General features: G+C 45.1%; 1 protein-coding gene across 1 annotated transcript in view; it reads left to right on the forward strand.

Annotated features, from left to right (window-relative positions):
• SH3YL1 (SH3 and SYLF domain containing 1) overlaps window positions 1-17,621 on the forward strand; it is a 29,113-nt gene that overhangs the window by 4,738 nt on the left and 6,754 nt on the right. Inside the window, exons 2-9 of the mRNA XM_053380797.1 lie at window positions 2,817-2,927; window positions 3,827-3,940; window positions 6,395-6,459; window positions 10,475-10,587; window positions 12,639-12,767; window positions 14,324-14,483; window positions 15,145-15,205; window positions 16,753-16,809. Of these exons, the coding sequence (XP_053236772.1) occupies window positions 2,817-2,927; window positions 3,827-3,940; window positions 6,395-6,459; window positions 10,475-10,587; window positions 12,639-12,767; window positions 14,324-14,483; window positions 15,145-15,205; window positions 16,753-16,809 (810 nt within the window). The remainder of the gene's footprint in view (window positions 1-2,816; window positions 2,928-3,826; window positions 3,941-6,394; window positions 6,460-10,474; window positions 10,588-12,638; window positions 12,768-14,323; window positions 14,484-15,144; window positions 15,206-16,752; window positions 16,810-17,621) is intronic.

Genomic DNA, 17,621 nt, shown 5'->3' on the forward strand with positions numbered 1-17,621 from the left:
CATTCTCCTCTTCTGCTCAGCTGCTGTCATATTATTTTACCCTTCAGCTTTCATTCAGCAAGATTATCCTGCTTAGGGGGAGGATGGGGAGTTCAGTCTGTGCGTACTTAGAGGCTCATTTCAAGCTGTTTCAAATATGAAGGTAATTTGCCATGAGATTCATAAAATCCTTCTGATAATGTTTTGTCATTTGGGCTGAAATCCTGTACCCACTTACCTAGGAGCAAGCCCCACTGAACTTAACGTGACTTTTTCTGAGTAGTTGTAGGTAGGATTGTTAGATTCCCTAAGGACTTGCCTGAAAAGAGATTCAGGCCTGCATTTCATTACTGTTTTGCCTCTATATATCACTTTGTGTGTCCAATGATAAGGTTGCACCGTTCCCATAGCAAACATAAAACTGAACTTATAACAACTGATTAAAACATGTGCCTTTTGTGTACCTTGTATGTGATGTTTTAAAAAGGCGGGTATTTACTCAGTACAGTGGTGCCTCGGGTCAAGAACTTAATTCGTTCTGGAAGTCTGTTCTTAACCTGAAACTGTTCTTAACCTGAAGCACCACTTTAGCTAATGGGGCCTCCTGCTGCCGCTGCGCCGCTGCTTCATGATTTCTGTTCTCATCCTGAAGCAAAGTTCTTAACCCGAGGTAATATTTCTGGGTTAGCGGAGTCTGTAACCTGAAGCGTATGTAACCAGAGGTACCACTGTACTATGATTGTGGCATTGTACAGTTTGAAAGTATAATTGGAAATGTAATTAAACTCTGATAACCATGTGCAGCCAGATTTCCAACAAACCATCTTGATGGCGCTCTCTCTCTCTCTCTCTATTGCTGATAAGAAAGTTTTGCAAGTCAGGTTTGTTGCGCTGGGGTATAAATTCTTTCCACCTGTTGTGTTCATGTTTTTGTGCTAGACTTTTTTATGACAACCCCCCTTCTTTATGAACAAAATAAGGGAGACCTCAGAGGTACTCAAAGGATAACGTGATTGGTACAGTGCGTTTACAAGACTATCTTCCACCCAATCCTTGCTCCAGATTTAGTTGTACTGAGCAATTTCATTGGAGGGAGTTTTCTCCATTCTTGATATCTCATGCTCTCCTATCTTTCTGGCTCCTTATTTTGGACACAGCTGACCTTGTATCTAATAGCTGTTTGTATATTAATTTTGAGAAATATTTCACCTGAGAAATTATGAGCAGATTAGTTTTGCCTTCTGTTATCTTACTGGGTGGATCTTTGTTAACTCATAATATCTCACACAGTGTTTGTTTATGGATTGATTACTCCATTGTATAGGGTTGGCAGTGTTTTGAGTTTCTCATTTGGATCTAAGTCAGAGGAATTTAAAAATCCCCCAACTATTTCACATTCTGTGAGTGCAATCCTATGCTCAACAGGGCTTCTGTTAATACTTGAAAAATCTTTACCAGCTCTCATGTGCACTGCCTGTATTATCCTGCTACCATCAGTCATTCCTTTTAACTTCTCTTGAGGACTAAAACTAAGACAGATGTTTGCATTGTATTGATGACAAACTATTCTCTGTGAGGTTACCTCTTTCTCTTCAAATCCCTCCTGCAAAACCTGCCACCTTGGTGAAGTCTTCGTTGCAATCTGCTCATGCATTAGTGAGACTAAAATAAGCCTTAAATGCATGCAACTTCATGATAGCACATTCTTCCCCTGTGGCCTCTCTGCTGTGTATCTTGTTAGATTGTAAGCTCCTCAAGAAAAACTCCTGTCCTTTCCTATGCTGCAAGCGCAATGCACAATGATGGCACTGTGTTAAATGAATAAAGTTTCTGCAACCATTCCTTAGGTGAAAAGTATTTCAAGGCTACGCCAAAAAATCTAATGGTTCTGCCACCTAAGCTATTCACATATTTACTTTTGCTCCTCAGTAACTTTTAACACCTCAGTAATACAGATAAAATGTTTTAACCTTTATAGCTCAGCCTAAGTGCCCATGCTTTTAAGTGGCTTAATGTTTAATAATGCTTAGGTCCAGTGTGGATGGATGGATGGAATGTAAACAATTTGGCTACTAACAATAGGTTTTGTGCTCCATAGACATTGTGGTTTACATTTTTATTCTTGTGACATCAATGAAGGACAGGTATTTATAAAGCATTTCAAGAGGACCCAAAAGAATATGATTCCCCCCCCCCTTGGGCTAATGGAGATTGCAGTGGAACCTTATTTATTTAAACCATCTTGATATGCAGTGAGAGCCTCTACTTTGCAGAGATATTCAACCAACACAGCACTCTTAGTCAGAATTCTAATTGCAGACTTCAAGCTTCTTTTAGAAACCTGCCTGTATTCCTGTTCTGTCATATGCTTGACTCGCGTAGGGTTTGATGTCATCATTCTTAAATCAGCTGTGGCATAATCACTCCAAAGCCATCAGCTAGTAAGTCCCTTTGCTGGAACTTATCTGCATTTTAACGTTGCCTGCTGCAGCTCTTGGTTGCTCACTGGTGGAATGAAATTGGATCAATTTTTTATTTAGCTTGACACACGCTTCAGAGCTACTGGTGAAAGAATGTGTCATTTCTCCATAGGCTCAATACTCAAAAATAGCAAATTGTACTGTGGAATGATTCTCCACAGACATGTCTTTATGCTGATAATGGAGGAGATAGTGGTATCATTGTATGGTGTTACTAAGCAAGTACCAGATTGTTAGGGATGCAACATAAGCGGACTGAAACAAATGTTACCAGCTCTTGGAACTAACAGATGCTTCTTACCCCCTTTTGAAATATTCGTGTTTTGCTTACAATACTCCTTTTCCCCTCCTTTTCAGTGAATAACCCTATACCTTCCAATTTGAAGTCGGAAGCAAAGAAGGCAGCTAAGATTTTAAGAGAATTTACAGAAATCACTTCTAGAAATGGCCCTGACAAGATCATACCTGGTTAGTAAAAGAGAGTTTTTCATCTTGTTGTTCACAACTTCAGTTTGTTTGTTTGTTTGTTCTTTCTAGAGCTAAGTTTCCCTCTAATCTTGTCTTTGTGAGTTCACCTGATTAAAGGCCTGGGATCTGCATTTGGTAACATAAAATGGATTGTGTGCAGATTTTTTTCTTTTTTAAAGCCCCTGTTACATTTTGCAATCCCAGCTTTCTATAAACTGTTTCCTGGAAAGAAGCTGGTATCGCAGTCTAGGAAAAAGCAGTGGTCCAAGGCATGTCCTGCAAATTCATTTGCAATGTACAGTCGTACCTTGCACACCCTGAACACCCTGAAACTCAGAAGTTTTGGCTCCCGAATGCCGCAAACCTGGAAGTGATTGTTCGGTTTGCGAACGTTCATTTGGAACCTGAACGTCTGACGGGGCTTCCTGCAGCCAATCAGAAGCCTCAATTTGGTTTTCGAACGTTTTGGTCCCCGTAAAATGCCAGTTAAATGGCAATCTGGTTATTCCTTTCCTGCCTCTCTGCTTTTAGTAATCAGCGTCACACACAGAAGGGCAAGCTTCAAAACTAACTTGCCCATTGGTCCCAGATTTGAAAGTGAAACTAAGGTCTGTCCCACAGACTTCATTGACTTCCTTGATCAAGAGTATCAAAGCAAAATTTTGCCTCAAAGTGTCAAGTCTCTGCATAACAGCTCAATTAAAATTTAAAAAAGCTCTCCCCCCTAATTGGGAGTGGATAGGGTTGCCATATGTCCAGGAAATCCTGGACATGTCCTCTTTTTGATGGCTCAACAACTTTTTCTTTTTTGCCCAGATGTTTACCTCTGGAAATACACAACCCTAGTAGCGGTTCTTTTGCCTCCTTAATATCTAACTATTTAATTTCATTATTTGCAGCCCATGTAATTGCCAAAGCAAAAGGTCTTGCAGTCTTGTCTGTAATCAAAGCTGGGTTTTTGGTAACAGCTCGAGGAGGCAGTGGGATCGTTCTGGCTCGCCTCCCCAACGGAAGTAAGTTTGCCCTTTCCTCCTTTTAAAGCAGTCCAAATGCTTCTGCGTGCAAAAAGAGATGCCAAGAGTTTTTCAAACTTTAACAGGGCCTGCATGTCCATTGGGATGAAATTGTGAGCTATTATGAATCGGGCATATCTGGCAACTACCCTCCCAGCTGAACGTGGAGGATGTTGAGTCTTAGGCCCCCGTCACAAATTTCACTTCTTTGAAGTATGTGTCTGTTCATCTGATTATCTGGCTGAGTGTATTTATTCATTATAAAAATGGGAAGATAGGGGGTAGGCCGAGAAGGTTAGACCATTCTATCAGGGTTTATTCAGTTGTACAAAAAGAAATCAATCTCATGATGTCCAGAAGCATAATAGTGAAGTTAAAGTACAGAACTGGGTGCTATTCCCTAGACCAAATTTTCCAACCAGGTGCCCTCCAGATATTACTGGAGTCTTAACACACATCTCACTTGCCTCTTTCCAATCAGCTCAGTTCATAGAGCATGTGTCTCTTAATTCCAGGGTCAAGTTCGATGCCCACATTGGGCAAAATATCCCTGCATTGCAAGGGGTTGGACTAGATGACCCTTGTGGTCCCTTCCAGCTCTATGATTCTATCTGTTTAGCCCTCTTGGCCAATTGTCAGGAATAGTGGGAGTTGTAGCCTTAGCAACATAGTATGGGCACCAGGTTGGAAAAGGCTTCTCTGGTCAACAAGCACCTTGAAGCCCATTCACACAAACCTCTTATTAGCAAGACAAGAAGCCTGAAGCTTTCCCCTCCCTCCAGCAAATCAGTTTGTGTGAAGGCTCTCGTTGAAAACAAAAATCCTAAAACTGAGACAGAATTGTCTTGCTGGTGGAGGCATGTTTCAAAGGCACATATCTGTGTCCTTTTGCTGGCAGGCACTGAGCACTTCCGTAATCTCCGAAGAATAGCTCGCAAACAAATGTTCCCTTTGTCTTGAGTTTATACTTGGTCATAAAAAGCAGCTTGCAGTTTGCTGTTTTGAAAACACTGCGAATTACATCATGGGAGCATTCCTGTACATGAGAGTCCTGTTTGGTTAGTTCCAATGACTAAAAATGAGCAGCTCCATGTTTCTTTTAGAAGAAGTATATTTACCTCTGTGGCTCTTCAGGTGATAGGCTTCGGTTCCCATCAGCCCCAGGTCACATAAGCTGTGGTGAGAGAGGATAGGAGTTGTAATCTAACAACATCTAGAGGGGCTACAAGTTCCAACCTTGTAGATGCCTAGTGACATCCTTGGAATAGATGCCTAGTGACATTCTTGGAAGTGTCTTAAGAACATAAGAAGCTCCTACTGGATCAAACCAGCAGCTCATCTAGTCCAGCTAGGACCGGCCTGCCCATGAGGCAAGGTGAGGCAATCGCCTCAGGAGGCAGGATGCCCAAGGGGAGTAGGAATGCATCACTCATTGCCGCAGTTGCAGCAACATCTGTGGTGCTCTCTTTTGAGGCCAGATCTGCTCTGTCATTGGCAGCCCAAATGCCACCTCTGCAACGGCCTCTTGGTGAATAGGAGGGGCTGCTGGTCTCCTCCCACCTTTGTTCCTGATGTAGATCTTTATTCCTCTCCTCGTTCCTGATGGGTAGATCTTCACTCACCCCTTCTTCCCTGGTGGAGGGTGCTGTTTTGTGGCTTGCTCAGGTGCCAAAATGTCTTGGGTCAGGCCTGAATCCAGCATCCCATTCTTTCAGTGGCCAGCCCCTAAGACATAAACACAGGACCTCGGTCGCAAAAACCAGCATGGGCACATTTCACGAAGAATAATAGGACATTAGATAATAAGACAATAGCGTCTCTCCACTTGCCACACTTCCTTCTATTGACACGGCAGATAGTCTGACAATTAGTGGCTGGCAGAAGCTAATGGAGGGTTTGAAAGGAATTTAGTTCCTGTTAAGATTCCCGAACAATAGTTTGTGGCTTGTTTATGTTTCAGTGGTGTATGTAGCACATGATGTGACTTGCCTTACTCAAGCTTTCTAAATTTTACCAAAACTGTCTGGATTTTGTAGTTTCTCCAGCTGTGCATGAGATTCAAAACTGGGAGCAAAATAAAACATTTTGAAGAACAGCTTCCAGCTTTCCTCAGCACACTTTGACATACATTTGTATCATGCTTTTCAAAATGACCTACGTATTGTATTACGTACATATTTTGTTTGAACGTGCAGTCTTTCATTTGCAAGTCAGTATTGGAACAAAAAATTCAGCATTGTAGAAATGCCTGAACTGTATGAAGCGATTTCCTTCAAAGTTCTTTTTCTTTGTGAATAAAGCGTTGCAGAATGGCATTGGATTATTTGCAAATGAACTTCAAATACGCGAGTCTAATACAGCGGCATCCTCTTTTCCTGTTGCACCTGCCTATCTCATTCAGTTCTAAAGTAAAATGCTCTGCATGTTCACAGTGTGTTTCTGTTTCTCTTCTAGTCTGGTCAGCTCCATCTGCCATCGGGATAGCTGGCCTTGGTGGCGGATTTGAAATCGGAATCGAGGTAAGTTAATGCTGCAACATTTAGTTAGTTGGTTAGAAAACACGCACACGCATTTTGATTGACACCTAAAATCATGTCTCTAATTAATTGGGCAGAGTTTTTAAATTATGATGATATACGTAGTAAAAATTACAGATGAGGATCCTGTGTGTGGAAAGGGGCAGAATGCTTCTTTTTTACGACAGTGCCTGCTGCAGCAGTTCTATTTATCACACAGTAACACAGAGAGCATATCTTCCTCCTGTAGGACTATTTTTTTCCTCTTGCATGCAAATTTAGGCAGATTTGGTACGTGATTGACTAAAACTCATATACAGTGGTACCTCTGGTTGAGGACACGATCAGTTCTGGGGTACCCTTAGCACCCCGAAAAATCCGTAACCAGAGTGGCGCTTCTGCACATGTGCGAAGTGCTATAAAGCGCTTCTGTGCATGCACAAACTGCACAGAACGCTTCTGCGCACGTGCAAACCACGCAGAACGTTTGTGTGTGTGCGCAGCGAAACCCGGAAGTAAACACTTCTGGGTTTGCCGCGTTCTTAGCCCGAAAAAACACAACATGAAGCGTTCACAAGAAGAGGTATGTCTGTATGGTTCAATAAGATTTTAAATTGGGCAAGAGTTCTTTTTAAAACATTCATATTTGCATTCACATTTATGATACAGTCGTACCTTGGTTTTCAAACAGCCTAGTTCTTGAACGTTTTGGCTCCCGAATGCCGCAACCCTGGAAGTGACTGTTCTGGTTTGCAAACTATTTTTGGAAACCAAACGTCCTGCAGCCAATCAGAAGCCGCGCTTTGGTTTCTGAACGTTTTGGAAGTCAATCGGACTTTCAGAACGGATTCTGTTTGACTTCCAAGGTATGACTGTACTTCTTTATGGTATCTAGACTGCAAGAGGCTCTGTTATAGTCAGGATTGGAGAACCCATGCACTTCCAGATGGTGTTGGATTTGCAACTCCCATCAGTTTCAGCTAGCATAACCAATGCTTAGGAATGATTGGAGTTGTAGCCTGGATAGCTCCATTGGTTAGAGCATGTTGCTGATAATCCCCTGGTTACAAGTTTGATGTCCATATGGGGACAGCTACATGTTCCTGCATTGCCGGGGTTGGACTGGATGATTCTCAGGGTCCCTTCCAACTCTGCAATCTACGATTCTGTGAACATCTACAGCATTGTTTCCCAAACTTGGGTCTCCAGCTGGGGCTATGGTTTCCACCCACCCCTCACCACTGGTCTTGCTAGCTAGGGGTGATGGGAGTTGTAGTCTAAAAACAGCTCGAGGCCCAAGTTGGGAAGTGATGCAGCCTTTCTCAGCCTGTGGGTCCCCAGATGTTGTTGAACTACAACTCCCATCACCCCTAGCTAGCAAGGCCAGAGCTCAGGGATGATGGGAGTTGTAGTCCAACAACATCTGGGGAGCCACAGGTTGAGAACCACTGAGCTAGAGGGTCAAAGTCCTGTGATATGGTAACTTAGCAGGGACTTTTGTATCCCATCCTGTCTTTCAAGTGTTAGTGATGGAAGAGGGGAAAAAGAGGTTGCTTGCCTATCTTGTACATTCATTTGCCAAACCAAAGCACAGCTATAATGCTTTTCCTTGATAGTTACGTCCAGAGAGGAAACTTGAACAGGAAGCATGCCATTTGTTTGCTTTTCTGTAAAGTAAGTAAAGTGCTGCCCACTCCTGATAATGGATAACTGGCATGGCTATGGAGCTCTGAGATGCTGCCAGCGAGTGTTGTATAACCTTGATCTCTTCTGTGCATGCTTTGTCGACTGCCAACCAGTTCTTGCCCAAGCAGGTAAAAAAAAAAAAAAAAAAACTAGAGCAGAGGGTTGTATGCAGCTAAATCCCACTTGGAGTAGACCTGTTGAAAATAATGAACCGAAGTCCACTAACTTCAGTGAACCTAAGTTAGTCATGTCCACTAACTTCAATCAGTCCACTCTGAATAGTACTAGCGGTGAATACCACCCGTTGTCGCTAGCCAAAAGAAATCTAAACAAAACCCTCTTTGTGCGGTTGGTGTAGTAGCTGATCCATTCTTGCAGCTGCCCATTCTGTTGAAAGCTACTTCAACTTGGAAGGAAGTTGGAAGCAGCTGCCATGTGCGGGTGCAGCCGCAGAAGTCAAACTGGAAAGCCAGCTTCCTTCCTCCCACCTACTTGTCTGAGTTGGGAGCAATGCAGCTACCTGTGTTGCTGTGTTGTGAGCAGGCATAACTAGGGCAAAACAATTGTCACTTGGACCTCCAATTACACTTCACCCAGGACTGGCCAAATGATCGTGGTCTGTATTGTCACCCTCCCCAGTAACATGAAATGATGAAATGTCAAGAAGCTTGTGTGGAGAGTTTTCTCAGCCTAATGTTCTCCCTGCCCCCAGTGGCAGAGCAAGCCAATTTGGCACCTGGGGCAGCACGAGTGCCCTGTGCCCAGGGGCGGGACCAGCTGCCTGCAAGGCAGGGCCAGTCGGGGTATGACGCTTTGCGGGGCCTCCAAGGAGTCTGCCTGCCTCCTCCCACTCAGCCGCCCTACAGCTGAGGGGGAGGCGGTGGGCAGATTGTTTGGAGCAAAGCGGAGCCTGCGGGTGCCCAAGCCACCTCATCACTCCCAGGAGAGATGTATGGCTCAGGCGCGCTGCAGGCCCCACAGTGAGTGCCGCCCGGCATTTTGTCAGCCCCCTCAGTAGTGACACCCAGGGCAGCCTGCTATTACTGCACCCTCCTTCCTCCGCCCCTGCTCCCCATCCCACCCCAAAATGATTACATCCTGATTTTCTTTCATTCTACAGCAAGTCACGCTGGTTGCTTCCCTTCACTCAAACAAATGCTACATTTCTTAGGCATTGTTTGAAAACAGTGCACTCAATTCAGTTCTGGTTGTGCCAGCGCGAGTCAAGGTGACAAAGGGATGCTTTCAGAACGAACATCTGTATTGCAGTTCTTTCCTAAGGGCTTGTTTACATTTTTGCTCCTTCTGAGATGACAGCTACTTAACTCCCTTCAGTCTCCCATATGATCAAGGGGTTTATCAAGCTAAATGAGGGGAAGAGCACTTTTAAAAAAAAACCAAAAAAACTTATGCATAGTAGCTAAAGTGTGGTTCACCCACACCCAAGTTTGGGGGCTTAAGCATGACTCGAAAGCAACTTTTCCAGATCCCACTGGTTTTTGCAGCAGCAAAAAGAAGAAGAGGTGTAGTATACCCAGTTTGATCATTTGATGAGCAGAGGTTGGGCAATAACTCCCTGCTCATGAGCTGATCTGTTTGGATAGCTCGGAAGAGGGTGACTGTGGTGCCCTGTGTACACATGCAAGAGTGTATTAAACAGTTGACTATTTAAAATAAAGAGGGACGCGTGTGGCGCTGTGGGTTAAACCACAGAGCCTAGGGCTTGCCAATCTGAAGGTTGGTGGTTCGAATCCCTGCGACTGGGTGAGCTCCCGTTGCTCGGTCCCTGCTTCCAACCTAGCAGTTCAAAAGCACATCAAAGTGCAAGTAGATAAATAGGTACCGTTCCGGTGGGAAGGTAAATGGTGTTTCCGTGCACTGCTCTGGTTCGCCAGAAGCGGCTTAGTCATGCTGGCCACATGACCCGGAAGCTGTACGCCAGTTCCCTTGGCCAATAAAACGAGATGAGCGCCGCAACCCCAGAGTCGTCCGTGACTGGACCTAATGGTCAGGGGTCCCTTTACCTTTTACCTTTATTTAAAATAAAAATCCACCAATGGGGTGATGGGCAACCTGCAGGATGTGTGTGTCCTTCCGCCTCTTTCAGTGTGCCCTGGTCAGACAAATAAATAGCTACCTTCAGTTCTTGTTCCCCAGGATAAGCATTCACCGGGATTACTAGATTTGTTGGTTCAGCTTGTTTTCACGAAAGTAGTCTTTCGATAGGGCCTCTTTTTCTATGCTGTTCGGCTTGTAGGCAAACGAAAAAAATCTGAGTTCTTTCCTTCTGAAAATAGATTCAACATTCTGCTTTTTAATTTTCTCTCTCCAGGTGTCAGACCTTGTGGTAATACTGAACCATGAGAGAGCTGTTGAAGCTTTTGCAAAAGGTGGCAATCTTACTCTGGGAGGAAATTTTACAGTCGCAATTGGGCCTTTGGGGAGGTGAGTGTCACTGAAATGCTAAAGGATACTGAGCTCTCAAAAGCTGTTACCGTACAGCTTTATTTATCTTCAGTAAGCTGAAAATGGTGTTATTGATCATCCAATGAGAGTGGAGTGGAGGGAAAGCTCCAGGGACTTGTTCTAGTTCACGGTGCCTTGAGGAGTCGGCTGTCTGAATGTTTGTTTCCTCATATCAAAACCAGTCTCTGGAGACTGCCTACTGGCAGAGTGGGCAGGAAGATTTTAGCAGGGCTTCTCTCCAAGACAGTTAACACAAAACATCAGCACGTCAGCACTAAGCACAACAGCACTAAGCACAACAGCACTAAGCGCTCCTGACAATAATGGGTGCTGTGCAAGGAAGCCTTTGGGCCAGATCCTGTAGATTGTTGCTTTCCACCCACTTATGTGACTCATGTCTCTGATTTCCACTTCCTTTCTCTCTGTTTAGTTCCAAGAAAAGAGAATTCAAAGGGATACATGGGCATGCTTTCTCTAGGGTGGAGTTTCCCAAACCTAGGTCTCCGGCTGTTTTGGGGACTACAGTTCCCATCATCCCTGACCACTGGGCCTGCTAGTTTAGGGATGATGGGAGTTGTAGTTCCAAAACAGCTGGAGATCCTTCAGGTCTTTCTTCCCTGGCTCCTAAGCAAGGAGAGGGGACGCGCACTCTGTTTAGCAAGAGTTGTTTCATGGGGATTGCACTGTTTTGCAGAATCCCTAAAAATTCTTAATAGCACTACGTGAGTGCAAGCAGCTTGCAGCATAAGGTTTCCTCGTTGCAACAGTGTACACTGTGGGCTGGACAGGACTTTAGGCTAGGGTGAAGATCTCTGTTGAAAACATCCATATTTGTCTATATACAAGTAATCAGGTTTATTATGTTTATACCCAAATGGGTTTGTAGTGGTTTATTCTTATATAGAGTAGTTGACTATTACCACCAAGGATGGGGGCACCACTGGCAGTTCACAACACTGTCCTGCCAGCCTTATTCAAAAGGGGGGGAAATGTGCAACTGCAAACACACACACACACGAACTCGAGTATTGGTGAAATGTGGAAACGTATCCCAAGCTGAGAACAGATCATGAGATGAGATAGCTCAGATAGGATGAGACTCTCAGTTTCAGGGTTGTGGGTTTGAGCCCCATGTTGGGCAAAAAGATTTCTGAGTTGCAGGGAGTTGGACTAGATTACCCACCTGGTCCCTTCCAACTCTCCCAAGTCCTCCCATTCTGTGGTTATAGGAGGAATTCTGTGTTGCACTAAGGCAGTTGTTCCATCGGAGCAATCATTTCAGCGTGGCAGACAGAGCAGTCACTCCTCTCTCCCTTCCAGCTCCGCCATAATAATAATAATAATAATAATAATAATAATAATAATAATAATAATAATATATTTATATGCCGCCCTCCCCAGCCAGAGCCGGGCTCAGAGCGGCTAACAGCAATAAAAGTAACACAGCATTCTAAAATCAAATGGCAACCACTGGGCCAGAGTTCTACGAGGATCACCAAAGGAGGGGGTCAGACTGTGCCCTGACCAAAGGCCTGGTGGAACAGCTCTGTCTTGCAGGCCCTGCGGAAAGATGTCAAGTCCCGCAGGGCCCTAGTCTCTTGTGACAGAGCGACCACCAGATCGGGGCCACAGCCGAAAAAGCCCTGGCTCTGATTGAGGCCAGCCTAACCTCTCTGTGGCCCGGGACCTCCAAGATGTTTTTATTTGAAGACCATAAGGTCCTCCGTGGGACATACCAGGAGAGGTGGTCCCGTAGGTACGAGGGTCCTAGGCCGTATAGGGCTTTAAAGGTTAAAACCAGACCTTCAACCTGATCCTGTACTCCACTGGGAGCCAGTGCAGCTGGTATAGCACCGGGTGAATGTGATCCCATGGCGAGGACCCCATAAGGTCCCCAGGGATTCTCCTGCCCCCCCCCACTCCGAGGAGGAGGGGAAGCCCCATTGCACAAGCACAAGTCCTCGCACAGGGCTTCCACTGCTGAGACTCCTGAGCTGGATCCCACCCTCTTGTTTTTTCCTCCCACTTAGAAATCTCGAAGGTGACGTTGCCTTGAGAAGCTCTGCCGCTGTCTATACATACTGCAAATCTCGAGGGCTGTTCGCCGGGGTGTCTTTAGAAGGAAGCTGCTTAATTGAAAGGAAGGAGACGAATGGCAAGTAAGTAGCTGGGCAGTTGAGATCGTTCTTCTCAAAATTTAGCTCCTGTTGTCAGAACACCATGACAGCCCCACAAAGGGCAGGGTATACATTTATGAAATAACTGGAGTTGTAGTGGCTAGAGTGTCTGATTGAGACAGGACAGACCGATGTTCATTCCCTGAGATAGGACAGACCCATTCCAACCCGCCCAAGGAGCTCACCCTAACCTTGGGTGGGTCATGATCTCTCTCTAACCTACCACACAAGGTCTTTGTGAGGATAAAATAGAGGGAGGAGGAACTGTGGACTCTACTGTAAGCTGCTTGGAGTAACAGGCATGCTGTAAATGAAGAAAGAACATCGAACACATTGTAGAAGATAGGAGGGCCCCATCTTCCTCCAGGATTTCAGGCAAGGATGTTTCACACTCAGTCTGGCTAGCAAGAGAATCAAGCACACATTGTCTTCAGACCATAGAGATAAAAACTGAGCGTAGAGATAGCAGCCTATGGCTTTCTAGTTCAGGGCATCCCCTGCTCCTTACTGCTCTTCCTACAGCTGAAGAGGCAGACACGCATTTCTGCGTGCATATGTGGGCCAGGATGAGAGACCTAGAGAATGGGCCTTTTCTGTGGTGGCTCCCCATTTGTGGAATGCTCTCCCCAGAGAGGCTCGCCTGGCGCCATCACTACATGTCTTTAGGCGCCAGGCAAAAACATATGTCTTTACCCAGGCCTATGGCTATTATAATCATCTACGGCCTGTGAAAGTGTGGGGGAGTGGACTGTTACGATGATGACTGTTTTATTATTAGGCTGTCTGTCAGTATGTGTTTGACTGTGTTTCTAATTAGGTTTTTATCACTGATTTTCTGTAATGTGTTTTAAATGTTGTGCAGTGCCCTCGGTTCTTCTGATAAAAGAGCGTTATATAAATTGAATTAATAATGATAATGATAATAATAATAATAATAGATGGGTGTAGTAGATGTGCTTGTGTGTAGAAGGATGGGTGGGGTGGTTCTGTGTCTGTGAAAAAGAGAATTGAGGTGTGGGGGGGTGGGAAATGAATGCCCCACCCACTTTTGGCCTTGGCCTCACCTACTGCAGGTGGCGCTTTGGGTTAAACCACAGAGCCTAGGACTTGCCGATCAGAAGGTCGCCGGTTCGAATCCCCGCGACGGGGTGAGCTCCCGCTGCTCGGTCCCTGCTCCTGCCAACCTAGCAGTTCGAAAGCACGTCAGAGTGCAAGTAGATAAATAGGTACCGCTCCGGCGGGAAGGTAAATGGCGTTTCCGTGCGCTGCTCTGGTTTGTCAGAAGCTGCTTAGTCATGCTGGCCACATGACCCGGAAGCTGTACACCAACAAACGCTGGCTCCCTCGGCCAATAAAGCGAGATGAGCGCCGCAACCCCAGAGTGGGTCACGACTGGACCTAATATTCAGGGGTCCCTTACCTTTACTGCTAGTAGGCAGTCCTCAACTTCAAGACGGTTGCCTACCCCTGGTGAAGGTACTGCATGAAATCCCTCTTCTCCGCCTAGCAGACTAAACATGACGCACATCTTTCCCCAGGTCCTATGGTCGGGAGATCCGTGCTAGTGCTATTTTGTACGGTGACATCCCTCCTCCTCCTCTGGCGCAGGACCTCTACGACATCCTCGAGTCTTTCACTCTGCAATATGAAACTCAGGAAGGAAGAAGCTGGATGGCAGTAACAAGGGAACCGAAGAAGGTGTGGGGCAGGCTCATGCGAATTCTGCTTGGCTCTACAGTGGCACCTCGGGTTAAGAACTTAATTCGTTCTGAAGGTCCGTTCTTAACCTGAAACTGTTATTAACCTGAAGCACCACTTTAGCTAATGGGGCCTCCCGCTGCCACCACGCAATTTCTGTTCTCATCCTGAAGCAAAGTTCTTAACCCAAGGTACTATTTCTGGGTTAGTGGAGTCTGTAACCTGAAGCATCTGTAACCCGAGGTACCACTGTATTTCTGAAGAGCCAAGAACAAGACGCCCTTGCCTTTGCAATAGTGGGGAGCGCGGGGGGAGGGCCTAAAGGCACAAAATGTGGCGGTGGGGGCAATGGAGACGATTCTTGCTATGGCACAGTATCCTGCATTGCAGCCACATGCAAGCTGGTGGTTTCTTCACATGCAAGGGGCAATAGCACAGTTCAGGACCACTTTTCCAGCCAGGTGTGGGCATTTGAAGAGCAACGCACAACAGATACGGCACTGCGTTGAGCCGAATGGCTCGGCATATGAGTTTTTCAGTCAACATGGAAGGGTTGTGTGTGTGTGTGTGTGTGTGTGTATATTCTGACAACCTTTGAGTTTCTTGCACTTGTAACAGAAGGTAAAAAATATTGACATCTCTCTTCCCCCTCCCCTGCCAGGTTAATGAGCAACCGTCGAAGCAACAATCACGCAGGACTCCGGTGCAAACCACACCGGAAGGTATTGTATAACTATCAGCTTTCTCTTTTTGCAGTAAACACCCCCCCTTAAAAAAAAAAAGCATTCTAATTTTTTGTTCCCTGAGTTCTGTTTTTCTCCATAAACTGGTAAGTTTCTTGACTGCCGGCATGAGATGGGGGGGTGTGATTCTGTGTATGTGCACAAGTCTTGTATATGTAGGATTTTGCCTTGTTCTTGGTTTGTCATATTGTTGCATCACCTGCCTGTACCTAAAGAGCTCTTCTGTCCATGGTGCATTCCTTGTTTACTTCAAGGGGGGGGGGATTGAGGGAGGCATTGCTGTATACAAAGGGTCATATATAGGGGAAAGGGCCACGCTGCTGAACACTGGCACTTCAACCCTGATCTTACGAAGGTCTTCTCAGAGATACCATATTTTTCCATGTATAAGACGAGCTTTTTATATTCTAGAAAAATGTTAAAAATTGGGGGTCTTCTTATACATGGATAGTGCAGAGGTGGGACGTCTGATTGTTGACAGCCACGAGCAGGAGATTGTCAGTGGCGATTGGTTGGGTGATTGTTGGCTTTGGCACGGCGTGGTGGTAATTTGCTGCTGCTGCAAATTGTTGATTTGTGACTGCAGCAAGGCGTGGTAGTGATTGGCTGCTGCTGTGGCAATTTTGCGGGCAATTGGTGCCTGCTGGTGGTGAGCGGGCAGACAATTGGTGGCTTTGGTGAGGCGTGTGCTTGGCGGCGGCAGTCAGGTGGGTGAGCAATTGTCAGCAACCCCCCCCCAAAAAAAGCTCAACAACTCTGGGCAATCTCCCCCCATTTCCTTAATTTTGGGTCCCCAAAAATTGGGGTGGTCTTATACACGGGGGCATGTTATACACAGAAAAATATGGTAAGTCTCAGTAGCTTCACTGATACTTGTATCCAGGTAGTTGATGATATTATTGTAGCCTTAGCTGGTGGATCAGCTGGGTTATTAAATGCTGTTTTTAAAATTGATTTTTAGAAGCTGCCATCAGTTTTACTCAGGTGTTGGTTGAAATAATTTTAATACAAATCCTTGCAAAAACCCTGCAGTTGGTAAGCACAGAAGAGGCATTCTTTTTTTTTTTCTTACACCTACCGCATCTGCTTTGATATATGTACATATTGTCCTGGAAACAAAACAGTTTGTTGTTTTCAGTATTACAGTGGTACCTCGGGTTAAGTACTTAATTCGTTCCGGAGGTCTGTTCTTAACCTGAAACTGTTCTTAACCTGAAGCACCACTTTAGCTAATGGGGCTGCCTCCTGCCGCTGCACCGCCGGAGCACGATTTCTGTTCTTATCCTGAAGCAAAGTTCTTAACCTGAAGCACTATTTCTGGGTTAGTGGAGTCTGTAACCTGAAGCGTATGTAACACTGTATTAATTTTTTTGGGGGGTCATTATTTGTTCTCTCTTGATCTGCTTAATTATGACTGTCATATCTGGAAAAGCAATTATTGCTTCATGGTAATCAAACTGAGACTATTAAAGAAGATATTAAGTGGGCATATTAACTAATAAAATATATTCTGAATTCCTCTGCAGCTGTAAGAACACCAGGTAGACTTTACCCTGAACTTCCCAGCTATTCTGCCGCAGTGGGTGAGTGTTGATATAATAATATTATCATTCATCATCAGTGTCAAAGTAGCATTTGAGAATTCACAAAATCTCTTGACAAGACTGAATCTTGATACTTAACAATCCAAGTTGGGCCACTACTCTGTTCTTATTCCAGCCTCCCCCTTGAAAGTATGCACAAGTTTCCATCTCTCTTTATTTTGGTTCAGATGTTTAAAGAGAGATTTATTTACAATGTACCTAACATGGCTGAATAAAGCTTACAAGATTTGTAGACCAGATCCAACGACCAGGCTAATGTAACGTTGTGTTCATTTCTTGTCATTGAAAGGTCCTGCATCCAAAAAAAGATAAATTATTTGCACTGGGTTTTGTTAGATCACCCATCACGCCACACCAAATTAAGAAATCGCGGTTCTTGCTAGTACTTGTTAGGAAGACGCTTGAACATTATCCCATTAGTGTTAACGCTCCAAGGGAGATTATCTCCACTTTTGCAGATCTGAGTGAGGAATGGCTGTATGTGCATGTGCATGGCTAGTTCCTGAATGTCTAATGTCTGATGCAAAACAGGACTTCACCACATGGAACAGGCTCCTACACTGCAATGGTAATGTTGTAAGGCTAAAGGGGACCCCTAACCATTGGGTCCAGTCGTGACCAACTCTGGGGTTGCAGCGCTCATCTCACTTTATTGGCCGAGGGAGCCGGCGTACAGCTTCTGGGTCATGTGGCCAGCATGACTAAGTCGCTTCTGGCGAACCAGAGCAGCGCACGGAAACGCCGTTTACCTTCCCACCAGAGCAGTACCTATTTACCACTTTGACGTGCTT

The sequence above is a fragment of the Podarcis raffonei genome, chromosome 3 (genome assembly GCF_027172205.1).
Source record: "Podarcis raffonei isolate rPodRaf1 chromosome 3, rPodRaf1.pri, whole genome shotgun sequence".
In the NCBI taxonomy this organism is placed as follows: domain Eukaryota; kingdom Metazoa; phylum Chordata; class Lepidosauria; order Squamata; family Lacertidae; genus Podarcis; species Podarcis raffonei.